General features: G+C 37.8%; 1 protein-coding gene across 1 annotated transcript in view; it reads left to right on the top strand.

The window, feature by feature from the left end:
- The window catches only part of cdkl1.L (cyclin dependent kinase like 1 L homeolog), a 37,163-nt gene that overhangs the window by 15,873 nt on the left and 5,077 nt on the right, over nucleotides 1-16,213 (top strand). The window contains exons 3-9 of the mRNA XM_018230507.2: nucleotides 1,343-1,464; nucleotides 9,423-9,495; nucleotides 11,907-11,997; nucleotides 13,486-13,686; nucleotides 14,348-14,430; nucleotides 15,794-15,850; nucleotides 16,049-16,204. Coding sequence (XP_018085996.1) covers nucleotides 1,343-1,464; nucleotides 9,423-9,495; nucleotides 11,907-11,997; nucleotides 13,486-13,686; nucleotides 14,348-14,430; nucleotides 15,794-15,850; nucleotides 16,049-16,204 — 783 coding nt within the window. The remainder of the gene's footprint in view (nucleotides 1-1,342; nucleotides 1,465-9,422; nucleotides 9,496-11,906; nucleotides 11,998-13,485; nucleotides 13,687-14,347; nucleotides 14,431-15,793; nucleotides 15,851-16,048; nucleotides 16,205-16,213) is intronic.

Genomic DNA, 16,213 nt, shown 5'->3' on the forward strand with positions numbered 1-16,213 from the left:
AATGCTTTTATCTCTATTGATTTAACAAGCGTAGACCTGCTTGGGTTTTTTCTTTAATCTTTGTAAATAGTAACAAACTCTGTTTATCGATCATGCGAATGCCAGTGACTATCTAGTGGGAGTGTTTGTGTTGTTAAGCTAATGTTTTGCAAATATAAATCCTTCCCTATACAGTTCTGCTTGAAAGCTAATATTTATTGAATGCTAGTTTGCAACGGACAAAAACAAAGACTGCCAGATTTGCCAGGATGCAGTGAATCCTTCTATTTACAGCAAATAGTTAGGAAAGCTAGACCTCTTAAATCTTTTGTCTTGTGATTTTGATGGGCAAAGTATTAGCCTGTGCACAGTCTTTTTTTCTATGACCTAGAACATATAATACTGTACATCTACAAACGTCATACTACAAAAGGGAAATTGCAACAATATCAATTTTAAAAAAGTGTTTTTTTGTTGGGGAAGAAGAAATATAATGAGGGCAACATTTATAAAAAAAATACAGAAGATATATATATATATATAATATATATACAGAACATTGGATTGAATTGATTAAGACTGTGTTACACACAAAGGGCATGCTTTAACATTCTTTAGAAATCATAAAATGAAACGGTAGCAATTCGGCCATTTGTCTTCAGTCTACTCTATTGAACCTGCAGTGTGAACTAGCTCTGGCAGTTTATTATTGGCAGTTTAGGCAAGTGGCATCTTTTATATCCAGGAACAATGGTAGCTGGGAAACAGAGTAGTCTAAGGGCAATGGCACATGGGCCAGTTCCAGTTCTTTGTTACTGTGGTGATTTTAGGCTTAGTGTGTGGGCAACAAAATGTTACGAATCGTAACCTTTTCATTTCATTGGCAGTCACCTGGACCTGCTGGTGCACCCTCGGGTCAAGCGTCACTTTCAACTGTCTCTTTTTCTAATAGCATTCTCCTGACTCACACTTGCCCTCGCAACTCCAAAATGCAAAACAATGTAAAATGGCTACCCTGTTATTTAAAAAGTTTTAGCAATTATTTGTATATTATATATATTATATAGACATTTTCAGCTTTCAGAGGCTCTTGCAGTGCACCATGTTAACTGTGCCAAGGGAATGATTAAAATTGTGTATGTGACTTTTTAACACAAATGATCTTTTCTATTGTAGCTGGTCTGGGTCTGTACAGTATATCTTAGTGTGTAACCAGTTCCAGGGCAGAGTTACAATATGATCACTATATTATGAAAGGCAACCCTCTGTGAAAAAAGTCCATACCTTCAGATGTATGTCACAGAAAGCATATATTTGAATTAAAATATAGTTGTTGATTTACATTTATGTTTATTTTTTGCAGCAATTAAAGCATCCAAATCTTGTAAACCTTCTTGAAGTATTCAGGAGAAAGAGGAAGCTGCATTTAGTTTTTGAGTATTGTGACCACACAGTTCTCCATGAACTGGACAAGCACCCACGTGGGTAAGTCAGGGAGCTAAACTTCCATCGGTCTTTTTATGAATTAAAATCAGGTGGCAATTGTGACTGTCATTATGATTTGAAATGTAAGATAATATTTGTAAAAGATAAAGTGGTTGCACAGTTGATCTAATAAGTTTTTACCAATACTGGGTCAGTAGCGATTGGCTGCCACAATATTCATGTCCTTTTCTAAGATGCAACCATAGGAAAATGCTATTCAGGCTGAACTTTTACCTACATATGTAATAAAATGCACAAAGTTTTCTGAGGTACAGTAACCCATAGCAAGCAATAATGAGTTTTCTAAATAAGTGACCAGAAAAGGCTACCTGCTGGTTACCAACATCCCACTGATTTGCAAGTCTCCATCAGCAACTATCAGTGACCCCAACAGCGTTTAATTTACAGGCTTTGGAGAGGAAAAAAGTAAGACAAATCAAAATGATAAAAAACACCAGACAATTGAAAAGTTGATAAACACAAAGCATTGAATAACATACAATGGGGCCGATTCACTAACTTCGAATGAAGGATTCGAAGTTAAAAAACTTCGAATTTCGAAGTTTTTTTTGGGCTACTTCGACCATCGAATGGGCTACTTCGACCTTCGACTACGACTTCGAATCGAAGGATTCGAAGTAAAAATCGTTTGACTATTCGACCATTCGATAGTCGAAGTACTGTCTCTTTAAAAAATACTTTGACCCTCTAGTTCACAATCTAAAAGCTACCGAAGTCAATGTTAGCCTATGGGGAAGGTCCCCATAGGCTTGGCTAACTTTTTTTGATCGAAGGAATTATCCTTCGATCGTTCGATCGAACTATCTGCGATAAATCCTTTGACTTCGATATTCGAAGTCGAAGGATTTCAATTCCTAGTCGAATATCGAGGGTTAATTAACCCTCGATATTCGACCCTTAAGGTGGCCATACACGGGCCGATAAAAGCTGCCGACAGACCGTGTCGGCAGCTTATTGGCCCGTGTATGGGGGCCCCCGACGGGCTTCCCCGATCGAGATCTGGCCGAAAGTCGGCCAGATCTCGATCGGATGGGATTAAAAATCCCGTCGGATCGCGGCCGCATCTGTTCGTTGATGCGGTCCCGCGATCCGACCGCCCGTTTGGCGAACGCTAGTATCCGATCGTTGGGCCCTAGGGCCCACGATCGGATCAGCCCGATATTGCCCACCTCAAGGTGGGCATATCGGAGGGAGATCCGCTCGTTTGGCGACATCGCCAAACGAGCGGATCTATCCGTGTATGGCCACCTTTAGTGAATCGGCCCCTAAAAGTTAACTTGCAGGTGACAATTATGACTGTATATCTACAGTATTTTAAGTGTAGTTATATATGTTCTTACAGTAGAAAACAGTAAATAGAAAAAAAGGTTCATAATTCATTGTAATGCAATTCTTGGGTCACAAATCTCACAAACTTGCCACCTCTAAGACAAAGGTTAAAAACCACTGCTTTAATGTCATTTCTGCTAGTTGTTGCATTGAAATTATCCACTGAAAATCTTTATCATTTATGGGTTACAGTATTGTCAGTAATAGGTTACAGAAGTCACAGCTGTTAATGACACCAAAGATGCTAAATGGACAGGTAAAGCAAGAAAATATAAAGGCAGTTGCCAACAGAGAGATTCGTCCCGAAATATGTTTCTCCTTTGGCAATAACTGAAATCGCTGGAGATAAAATCAACATATCACAATGTCACCGAAAGTTTCCTCCTGAGGCAACTTTGGAAGAAGGAATCAATGTGTTGCTTTTACCTCCAGCAATTTCAGTTATTTCCAATGAAGAGGCATTTTTGGGAGATTTGTCGCCCGCAGTCGTGCAATTTTATCGCAGGCAACAAATCTCCCTGTCGGCCACAGTCCTAAAGCGGATATGTGTGGAGCATGGGATAGGAGTACATCTGCTATAATTCCACACATCCATTCAGCTTACATTAATTGAAAGGCATTCAGAGGTAGGATGCTAATGCTCTTTTGAATGGTTCTGTCCTCTTTGTTTTTCTTACTGCACAGTGTAAACAGCACTTAGGACTGATTTATTAGCCACAGTGCTTCTGAGTGACTCAATGCCATGGAAATGTTTGATAGATGCTCTGGGCAACTTGTGGATTAGGATGAATGATTTGTATGGAAGGAGATGATTGCAGCTACTGGTAAACATTAAGCTGTCCGTGCTATTGAAATACAGTATCAGTGCAGGAACTGGACATGTTAAAGATTTAAGGAGTGTCCTTAGCTCAGCTCCTCCTGCTGGTGCAACATTAAAAAGAATTGTTTCTGCTCTTGCTTTGATGGCCCTTTGGATTTTGCTACAATTGGGTTTGCAGGTTAACCCATTTTTACCTTCATGATATATACAAATCACTGACAGAAGGCTCCCTCTTTAGCAGTGAATTCCTCTCATAATACCAAGGAAACCATATTATAAACAACCCAGTCCCTGATCTGCCCCTTTCTTTGTACTGAAGTCTTAGTGCATGCACTTTTCCCAAGGTCATGGATGCCCAGCATTTGAATTGTGGAAGCTAATGGGATATGCATTTCAGCAGCAGATAGAGAGTGACATCTTTTATATAGGTCTGGATTTCTCTGTAGCAGTTATGTAATGTAAGGCAATTTATCAGTGGCATTTCTAGATGTTACTAGGCCCCACAGCAAATTCAGTTGAGGACCCCAAAACATTGGCAAGTTGGCCTATTCTGTTTATTGAAATTGATCATTAATTAGGGTGTAAGTGGGCCCCCTACCCTCCTGGTTCCCCCTACAACTGCAGGGTCTGCTTCCTCTGTAGTTACACCCCTGCAAATTCAAAAAAATCATTGCACAGAACTTGTCTGTCCCTAGCTTAAGGGCACTAGTACACTAGGTGATTTGACTGTTGCAGTCTTTCCGGGCAGCATCATGGTGGATATAGAGAGAAGGACCTTTTCATATAACATTCAGAACAAATCATCTAATATGCAACATTAACAGGTAGAAATACTGTACATGACCTCTATGACCAAGTATGTTTTCCCTCAAGGTAAATCATTGCAGTAATGTTAAGCTGACCAGTGTAATATTCCCTTTCTTTAGAATAAAGCTGGTTTAACTGAATTTGTAATATTGCTGTTCGGTACTGTGACTCTTACTGATGACTGGTGAAAGGTGGCCAGTGATGAATATGCACCTAGTAAAATTAATAGGAGCTGTGCTGACTGCTATACATATAAAAGCAAAGATAAACATCTGCAAATCTGCAGATCTGTGACCTTTCTCTACAGTTCTTGTTATAGCATTGGTAATATTTTCCAGCTAGATGGGTTTTGTGCATACTAATTACTAGTATTCATTGTATAAAGTGACTTAAATATCTAACCTAGTGGTTACTAAACTAGGGGCATGCAGCTGTGACTGAGAAGACTTGATAGTTATGGGAGATCAGGGGAGAATGTCTATTTGCTCACCTAGAGACACCAGAAAACCCTAAGCTGAGTTAGGGTGAGATTTTGGGTAAACATCAAGCTGTTCTTGCAGGTCAGTGATTGGATCGTACTGCAGTCCTATGGGGCTGTCTGGCTAGCACCACATCAACATGCCAGAGTGCCTGTTGGAATTTTTAGACTTTCCTGATTTTTGCCCAGATATTGGATGAGCAACCCGTCAGGAGGCTTCCATATATAGGCAAATACACTGCTGAATTGCATTTAGGCTTTTTCAGGTCAAAATTGTGTGTCATTGCTGGTGCCTTTACTTTATATCATGAATACTAGTTGACAATTTGTATAAGGTCTGTCCAGCTGCAATGCCTGCTGTTCCATGAGCCTAATGAAGCTCCTATGAGTCTGGGACTGTTTAGCCCACAGCAAATAAGCACGTAGCTCACTTACTACGATGTTATCAGGGGTCATGCCATGACAACATTGTACTTTGCAGCTACATGCCCTGGGTAAAAAGATGGGTATATAGGTATGGGATGGGTCTAGATGGGTTCCATTGAGAAAACACACACATATATAAAATATACATGTGTGTGTGTGTGTTTACATGTTTACACGTGCATACATATATAGTTACACAGTAGTTGAGGTTGAAATTTCAAGGTATTGGTTGCTTTGTGTATTCATGGATCCTTGTTTCAGACATCCATGTTTTTGCAGTAAACGCAGCTTCTTCTTTTTTTTTGGCTGTAAGCAGTTGTTCATTCATCACAAATCACAGATTCCCAGAATGTGAAGAAATACATCAATAAGGATATCCACATGAAGAATCAAAAAATTTGGCCACAGCAGACGCCAGGCTCTTTACAAACAACATTTTATCCCTAGAAAAACAATTCTAATGGGATTATTTGATTCAGACACATTTTCATTTGCAATGCTACTTAAATCTGAGAAGACAATTTGCCATTTAATATGCATACATCCTTTTGATCTGTAGCCAGCTCTGTGCCGGCTAAGTGCTTGTAGCAAGCTTCAGCAAACGTAAGAAGGAAATGAAAAATGAAACGGTAGCCAAAACAAACAAAATGGATTTGAGGCCAGAGATAATTCGCTGCAGTATTCACATCAACAACTCTGAAGATTAACAGATCCAACAATTGCAACACAAGATTAATGCTAAAAGGCTTTCCTTTAATAATGTATGCATTTTTGTTTGTTTTTTTTTAAATTGTACAAATAAGTTTCATTTGAGTGGTTTTGTCTGAACAGAAATGTGTTTTTTATATTAAGATCTTTTATCCCCTGAATGCACTTGATATATATTTGCAGTGAAAGTGTTTGTGTCCCCATGCTGATTAAGGTCAGCTGATTTGCCAGTGTTTGTGAGTTTTTAACCATATGACCAATGATATTAATAAGGGTTGGGGCAGACGGGCAGATTCGGGGAGATTTAGTCACCTGGCGACTAATTGCCTATTCTGCGGGGCGACAATCTCCCCGAACTGCCTTCCGTCTGCTTGAATGAAGAATCATCTGCGCTAATGCACTCGCGGCACTTCAAGGAAACTTTGGGAGACTTCGGAAATCGAAGCGCCGCGAGTGCATTAGTGCAGGCGATTCTTCATTCAAGCAGATGGAAGGCAGACGGAAAGGAAGTTCTGGGAGATTGTCGCCTCGCAGAAGAGGCGATTAGTCGCCAGGCGACTAAATCTCCCCGAATCTGCCCGTCTGCCCCAACCCTAAGTCTCTTCAGATATAGAATATGCCTTCCTTTTGTAGATACTGGAGCTGATAGATGGGAGTGATCACTCAGGATCATGATAGAAAGAGATTCTCTCCTGACAGGGCACACAAAGTCAACATCTGGCCCTGATCAGCCCAATCACGTTGAAGATTTATTAAGGGTCGAAGTGAAAATTCCAATTTATAAATTTTTTGCTCAAAACTCTCGAATTCGAATTGTGAATTATCAAAACTCGATTCAAGTTTTAATTTCAATTCTTATACAAATTTCGAGATTTATCATACTCTGGCCCTTTAAGAATATTCGCCACCTTAAACCTGCCGAATTGCTGGATAAGTCAATGGGAGAGATACCGGGATCAATTTGGTGACGTTTCCAGCCTTCCTGACATTCAATTTTTTTTTCAGAGAAAAAACCTCAAATTGAGTTGTTTTAATTAGATTCAAGTTTTTCTAATTTGAATTGAGTTTATGGGAGTTTTAAATAACTCACATGAATTCGAAATTCGGCCCTTAATAAATGTGCCCCTTGGTGTACCAAGTAGTCCTACTTATATTTATTTAGATACTAGGTTAAACGTTTAAGATAATAGAATACTTTAAAAAAAACGCTGCATTGCAAAACCATTGTGCTGCATAGTAATACTATGTAAATACGACAATGTCATTAGTCAGAAAAGTATTGATCACAAATGAATAGTTCTAAATAGTAAAATAGCGTTGATCTGATCACACCTCTATTAAATAATTGTCTTTATTTCTGTCTGTGCGCTCTCTTTAGCTCTATCATTTATCTGATGTTGATTCTGCTGATGAATTAAAGTGCAATGTTTCTCTTTTGGGAGATTCTTTATGTATGAATTTACACAGTAACATGGAATGTAAACAATGCTGAAAACTAAAGGGGACATAAAGGGTACTTGGAAAATTTTTATTTAAATATTCAGTGCCCCTGCCTTCAGATAAAAGAAATTACAAGTAAGCACCTGAGTACCATTTTCTTCTTGTTGTGGCCCCAGCATGGTGGTTTTTGAATATGTTGAATACAGCGCTAATCACTCAGGAATAGGATCTGCTGCTGCTGGGATGCTTACTCTGGTTGCTTGAGGAGATTGCTGAACAAAAAGTTTAGCAGAAAAGACCATGTTTCAGCCATAACAGGATTGAAATGAGAAAAGGAAGACAAGGCAATGGAATATTTTTTTTATTTGTGGGTGTTTTCTTTTAAGACAAAGTTACGAAATACCCTTTGTGTCCCCTCTAAGACCAGCTGCTGTCTCCCCTTTACTAGCTCATGTTCATTGCTGTCCATTCAGAATGTCACCAGCTGCTGCTGCCCTACATAGAGTAGGAACTAGTGTATTATTTTATATTTAGTAATGGACTGGTATTTTTTTTATAACAATATCCAATTTAGCAATTCTTATTTGCAAAGCTCAAAAAATGGCAATGCCACTTTTCAAAGCATTCTGTTTCAACACACAATTATACATTTATGACTGATTAGCTTTTTCGTAGTACTTTGTATTGACTGTAGCAATGCTTAGCATAGATGCCATGCTATAAAATGTATTTTATATTTTTTTATGGAAATACCACAAAAAAACAGGGGTTCCAATCACTTTGCATTATAACTGTCATACTTGTTCTGCCTATGTAAAACGGAGACATTATATTTTCCTTATTTGATATGTATGATGACAGTGTTCAAAAGAACAATATGGCTTTGAGAATAAAATGCTGTTTTATTTATGTCTGTAAATGTAACAATGATTTTTTATGGAAGGACAATGCACATTAGTGTAACCGTTCATGTAAAAAAGGGGACTTTATTGCTGAGGGCTGTGACATTTAATGGAGGGATTACTGCACAGTATGCTCCAGATTTTACGAGTCAGATTTCCATTCACATGCATTTACTAGGGCCTGTGTGCAGTTTTACGGTTTTATTACGGGAAAGGAATTCGTCACATGGCTTGCTTTTGTCAGTTTCCATAGCAACTCAGTGCATTGAATGACCCAAGGGTAAAGAAAGGGCCAAAACTATTCGTTGTAGCTTGATGTTTTTGGCTGGCACAAATACACAGATTTATTCGAAGAAATTATAGGAATATAAGTGACATCGAGAGAACTATAGTCTTACTTAAATTGATTTTTTTTCAGAAATGTTATTTATGAATTAGATATCTCATTGAATTTGAATCTAGCGGTCACCAATAAACAACAGGCTAACACTTCAAATGGCATAATCAGTGATGCCCAACTTGCAGGGAGGGAGTTGTTTTTTTTTAATAGACGCTTTTGGGCAAGGACTTGGCATTCCTGGTTTAAGGTTCAAAAACAACGTCTTCCACTATAGGAAATACTCATTTGGAAGCATTGTTGCTTGTACAATATTACTTAACCCTATTGAAACAATGCCATGTATCTAAAATTTCCATTCTGTGGTTCAGATCACTGTTCTTACATAATTTCATGGTGCTTATAATGTACCAATGAAGACAAGCTTCATAGAAACTGCAAGTCTGTGTCCAACAGTCCTGGGTTCAACAGATACCTTACAACCTGGTTTTGGGTGTAAAGCACAGATATATAATGGAGTTATGGCTTCCAGGATTATCAGCTGTTTTTAAATAACAATCTCTTTTTTCCCTATTCTTATTTGGTAAAATATACTTCATTGTGTTTATTCAAAGGGAAATAAAGTAACCTATCCATAAATCACTTGTTAAATGTATATTTTTTTCTCTTATCTAAATTATTCTCCTACAGGGTCCCTGAACATTTAGTGAAGAGCATCACCTGGCAAACACTACAAGCTGTAAATTTCTGCCACAAACATAATGTAGGTATATAACTAATATTTCCCAATGTTTGTGCTTGCTACAGCCTGTTACCCTTTAAATGCTGTCTGTCCCCTGTGGCTGTTTGGTAACTTTGCCACTTTGACTTGTGGTACGCTGACAATCACTGTTCCTGTAGTGCCCCCCCACAAAGGGGAACAGTACATTGTCTTCTAACAACATAGTGAATGCTGTAGTTCAGCACTGCCTTTCCTTTTCTACAACTCTCGCTCCCTTTATTTCTCCAAAATGTCCAATATCTTTTAGAATAACCATGGTTACTTTAGGCAGTTTTTTAAACTATCTCATTGTCATGTGACCATTTGCCCCAATAAGCCATGTATATATATTACACTGAATTACTGGTAGGTCAATAAATGTATAGGTACCAATAACATGGCCTGTGTCATGTTACCACAAAACCCTGTTTAGTGCTGGGGAGAAGTAGCACAACGAATAAGGCAATGGATTCTGTTGCTGCTTCTTTCCATGCGATACTTAAAGGGGAACTATTGCGAAAATGAAAATTTTATATTAGCTTCAGCATAGTGAAATAAGAAACTTTTTATATACGATCAATTAAATTTTGTACCGTTTATGAAATAATCAAGTTTATCTAAACTATTCCTCTCTCAGCATCTGTTTCTCTTCATTCTGCCTTCATTCAGGAGTTGGGTGTCAGATGAATGAGCCAATATACCTTATAGGGGGGTCCTATTACCTAGAAGATGTATTAGAGCTCACTTTATTAAAAACACTAGAACTCCTGTCTCTCTATATGCAGAATGTGTGCAAAAGGCAGTTATTTTGTTAGATTTGTTTGTGCAGGTAAGGAAAGGAAGCCCCCCTAAAAGATTTATTGGATTATTCATTTGACACCCAACTGCTGCATGAAGACAGAATAAGGAGAAAAAATGCTGAGAGAGGAATATTAATACTGCTATGATTGCAGATTTGGTTACTATAAGTAATGGCAGCAAGAAAAATAGTTATTTAATTTTTATTTTGATGGCTGAGAAAAGTGTGATTTTACATGCACCTGCTAGTCTGCAGACACCTTTGAGATATATAAATTAAGACCCATGCATGGGAAACTCGATCAACACAAAAGCATCGCTCAAATCCATCATCGCTTATAGAAGTTCAAATTCATTTTCTCAAACTGCTGTTATGCAACCATATTAAAGATAACCAAGATGACAAAATAGATGTTATAACTGCACACCCTAATTTACCACAAATACAGAGTAACTCATAAATATGTATATCTGTCATGCCCACACATTTGCAGAGGATGTAAGGGTGATGTCCCTCTCCAACTGGCTCAGTACATGACATACACTGACCCTAATAGATCGATGTGTATTGTATTTGATGTCATTTACGGTGCACAGTTACAAGATGTAATCAGTTATGATGTTGTTGTCTTATGGGCTTATGCTATTATTTTCCTTTATTCTCTTTTCCACTCTTGCAAGTGCGTTGTCCTCGGAGCTCTGCATTTCATCTTACCTTCCAACTCCATTAGGTGGCCAAATATAGCAGCAATTAGCATTTCTAGATAGATTACACTACACTCCTGCTTCTCATCTTCCACTAATCTCCCCTCCCATGTCATCTTGTCTCACACTTTGATCATTTCAATTGCAAGGCTTCCAGTTTTGCCAATTACTGTTTTTGTTGTCATTTAGTTTCCTCACCTAGCAGCAAGGAGTTAAAAATGTCAGCCATGTTGCACTTGTTGCTGCTCTTGATTTAGTTCATATATTTTAAACAGAGAAAAACGGTGTGTCCCCTAGCCCCCTAAAAACAGCCATATGGTTAAACCACTGCTTATTGGGTAATGTAAGTATTATGTAAGGAATGAAAGTAATATGGCCTATACAGTTTTTTGTCCTCATTCAGGCCCCTTGATATCATCATTCACTGAGCTTTTTTATATTTTAGAAATCAATTTTTTATGGATATGTGTCAAGAGCACTGCCACTGCATAGTTTGGTTTGACTTGTGTTGTGTGGGTGTGGAATCTGCCCAAGTAACAGAACTAGAGAAGAAGATCCCTGGGTGGGAAATCCTGTAATCTTTTATTTACTCTATATTGTTGTTGCCATTTATGGAAAGTGCAGCATGCAGTATAATGACAATTGAATGTGAAAAATTGTATTTGTCCATCTATCATCTATCTACCTACCCAGCATTTTGTTAATACCCTTGTTAACTGTTGCAACATGCTCTTAAACAAAATATTGCAGGTGCTTAAAGGCTACAGGTATTTGAGCTATACAGAGCAGGATTTATTACATTCTTGTTGGCATAATCCCAAACTCTTGGTAACAAATTTAAAAGCCACTTGGCTAATCCAATTTGTACATCTGAGCATTTTATTGAGTCGATTGCTGTTTTGTTTTGCCAGTGTATTCACCGTGATGTCAAGCCAGAGAATATCCTCATCACCAGGCATTCTGTTATTAAGCTGTGTGACTTCGGCTTTGCCAGGATACTGAGTGAGTACTGCTATAAGTATGGAAATACAATTCCGAGTCAATCAGTCAGCCTAGAACAGCATGGGCTTGTACTACCCCTAGCAATTGGCCCACACACTGATACACCAGATCTGATGTTGTGCTGATACAACATACGTTTTTGTGAAGCCAGGATTATCTGACCAGTTAATTATCAGGTAGAAGTGCAACAGCCCCAAACCTCACGCTTATAGATATACAGAGTGCTTTTCTCATTAACTAAAGGTCCAGTTTATTGGAGAAGGTTTTTACTGTCAACAAAAATGGAACCACATGGTATGGGGATGTCTGACAAGCTTCCTGTACCACAGCATGCATAATATTAAATCATATGTGTACTGTGCCTTTTTAATGTGTCAAGAGTCCTTATGCCATGTGATTAATATTTGGCAATTACAATAAAGCACATTTGCAATATTCAAAGAACGCTGGCCTTTTGTTATAGAACCATGGATGTGTGTATGTGTGTGGTCAAAATGCATTGATGTCTAACCAATCCCCACACTACTTGCCACGTCATATGTGTGACTATGTGTGGCCATTTACTATTGTATTTTATTCAGCTGTACTACTGATTTTAGTTAAGCCTTGCTATTGTGCATTGTAGAGTCTCAGTGTATTATATACCTTTTTTGAGTGTTTCATAAAACTGTAACAGTATTAACCACATCCTCTGTTTATACAGCCTCTCTTCATTTATTAAGCTTCCATTCCAGTTATTTTAATATACAGTATCCAATGACAATGCAATTTTTTGTCGAGCCTTTCTGTTGGGTTTTATAGTCTACCTCCTATGTTTATGATGTTTATCTCCTGATATTTATATTTTATGGCTTCACTAAACCCTTGTCAAAGCATTGCTACTTTATTTATAGAGCATCCCTCCTACAGTTATATTCTATACAGTGTATATCTTCTTTCCTGTAATTTATATTGCAGCGCCTGTAGTGTTTTCCTCATTTTTATAGAGGCTAGCAGCATCTGCCTGGAAGCAGGACCTATTATTTAGCAGGGATAACAGATTGTTAGTTAACTTTATGACTGGCAGAACTATTAAAGAGCTGGGCAGTGTTGGCAGAGGATAAAGTCTAGCTTTTATTTTGTGGCTGGCTCATTTTGACAAAGGGATGCTTTAGTCTTGGTGAGTATGTTAGAGTGACAGACAGACAGCACTAATAAATTAGTGTTGCATTTGCAGTGTTCTTTCTAGTTACTTAATAATCTGGGTTGAAGTCCATCAAGGTCAATCCCTCCATGTTGGTGCGTTATAAATAAATGTTTGTTATTATTATTATTAGCTGCAGCCTTTTGCTTTTTTCCATAAACGTTTGTATTGGAAAATCTACCACGTTAGCCAAATCCTAATATTTATAATATTTTAACCTATGAACTTTTCAGTTTTACCGAATACATTAATATACTGTAGCATTCTTCTTATTAACAAGTATTATCATGTCCTTAATTCTACAGCTGGACCTTGTGACTATTATACAGACTATGTGGCCACCAGATGGTATCGTGCACCAGAACTGCTGGTTGGAGACACACAGTACGGTCCCCCCGTAGATGTGTGGGCGATTGGCTGTGTATTTGCAGAGCTTCTGTCAGGAATTCCTTTGTGGCCTGGGAAGTCAGATGTCGATCAGCTGTATTTAATAAGGAAAACTCAGGGTTAGTAAGCTGAGTTTTACATTATTTATTTTATTATGGGACCTGCTGCTATCTGCATATAAGGCTTATACTGTACATCTTCATTTTGACATATTTTTTCTAAGATGATATGTAACCAGCTATCATTTTATATTTTAATTTGCATGCTTAAATTTTGTGTTCTGCAACTCTCAGGTCTGGAATTTTAGCTGCTGTTTGGTTGCTATGACCTAATTATCCTAGCAACCACACAGTATTAAAGTCCGATTGGGATATGAAATGCCAAGGAATAAACAATAAAAATAAAATGTAACCTTACATTTATTGTTTTTATTTCTTTTGTCAGTGACCAATGAACCTGACAACCAGACATACATTTAATTTGCAGGCTGCAAACTGGCAGAATGAAAAATACATACAAAATAAATAATGAAAAGTTGCATAGGCTAGGTCCATCTAAAAGTTAACACAATATCATTTAAAGAGAAACTTCACCGTTAGCGCCTAACTTACAGATTTCCTAGAGGAAGCCTGAAGAACAGTCAGATTTTTTGGGATGGTTTCTTTTCAACTCTAGCAGAATGTTAAGTATATAATGGTAACCTAGTTTGTTTAGACCACAGATAGGGGCATGTAAGCCCAAAAAAATCTCTGCTTTAACTCTTTCTTTTTCGTTACTTAGGTGATCTAATAGCCAGACACCAGCAAGTATTCAGCACGAACCAGTTCTTCAGTGGGGTCAGCATCCCTGATCCTGAAAACATGGTAAGGAAACAATGGCCATAAATGGGCATATTTAAGATGCCGATTCAGCCCTTCAGATCAAATTGCCAGTTTATCTGCCAGTGTATGAAGCCCGCTGACAAGAACAAATTGCATGCTTCCCAAATTGACATTCTCCCTGTTAAAACCTTTCCCCAAGGGGTTGGGGACATTTTTGCAGCTACCTCATATTCAAAAGTGCTGGTCATACATTTCAAGCAACTGAGCATTCTCTCTGCAATGACTCCTAGAGAGCTAAGCATGCTCTCTGCATTGAATGTCTACAGAAAAGCTCACAATGCTTCTTAAAGATATAGGCATGCATCATGTATTCATTGTTTTTCCAAAGAACTGTGTTTTCTGCAATTACATGCTTCTTAAATGTTGGGCATGCTACCACTTAATATAGATTTCCCAAAGGTGTTAGGCATGTTATATAATATGAACATGCCTAATACCTTAATACCACCATACCATCTTACTGTAATATCACCATTTTGCAAAATTAAACTAAATAACACCCACTTCTGACATTAATGCACATGGTATCTACTAGTATCTATGAATGGCAATAGGCATTTTGCAATTTGCTTATATGGGCATTGGGTTCTATTAGCCGGAAACCTGTTAGCCAGAAAGCTCCGAATTACGGGAAGACCACCTCCTATAAATGTAATTTTTCCAAAGAATCCACATTTCCTTTTTCTCTGTAATAATAAAGCAGTACCTTGATATAATTAAACTTTATTGGAGGAAAAACCAGCCTATTGGATTTATTTTATGTTTATATGATTTCCTAGTAGATTTAAAGTATACAATCCAAATTATGGAAAGATTTGTTATCTAGAAAACCCCAGATCCTGGGCCTTTTCTCCTTTAAATAGCTGCCCCCATTGCTACACAGCAGCTTATTTATATAAACAATAGTAGTGTTTCTGAAGCAAACACACAGCTTTTACCAGTGCAAGGAAACACTGCATTATATCTGGGGCTTTCCGGATAACGGATTTTTCCGCAGTTTGGATCTTCATACATTGTCTACTAGAAAACCATGTAAACATTAAATAAATCCAAATAGACTGGTTCTGCTTCCAATAAGGATTAATTATATCTTAGTTTGGGTCATATATAAGGTATTGTTTTATTATTAAAGAGAAAAAGGAAATAGTTTTTAAAAATTTGGATTATTTGGATAAAATGGAGTCAATGGGAGATGAGCTTTTTTGTATAACAGGTTTCCAGATAATGGATCCCATACCGGTACTTTAAAACTATTTTTGATTTTACTGTTCCTTTAAATGGTTCAGAATTATTGTGATTCTTCTTTAAAAACAAATAATAAGATGTACCATTTGTGTATCTGCAGGAACCTCTGGAATCGCGATTCCCAAACATTTCATCTCAAGCACTGGGACTCATGAAGGTAATAATTTAATCAAATATAATGTGGTAGTACAAAGAGCGGGGAGAGAAGGGTTGCAACAGAGTCAAAGAGCCAAATAGTAATAAGGACTCAATAAAATCTGCATCTTACCAATTTTATTTTTAACACCTAAACATTAATAAGCACCCAGTTTGTGGGATTTTAATTATTGTATTGCAATTGTGTTTGCTACGACAGGGCTGCCTGCACATGGATCCTGCTGAAAGGCTAAAATGCCAGCAGCTGCTCGACCACCCTTATTTTGATAGCATTCGGGATGAAGGTGATGGGATAAAAGATTCTGAAAGAGTGAGTCGGAAACAGACGAGGCTGCACAGAAAGTATTTTCCTGGGGTAGGTTTA

Source organism: Xenopus laevis, chromosome 8L (assembly GCF_017654675.1).
Source record: "Xenopus laevis strain J_2021 chromosome 8L, Xenopus_laevis_v10.1, whole genome shotgun sequence".
In the NCBI taxonomy this organism is placed as follows: domain Eukaryota; kingdom Metazoa; phylum Chordata; class Amphibia; order Anura; family Pipidae; genus Xenopus; species Xenopus laevis.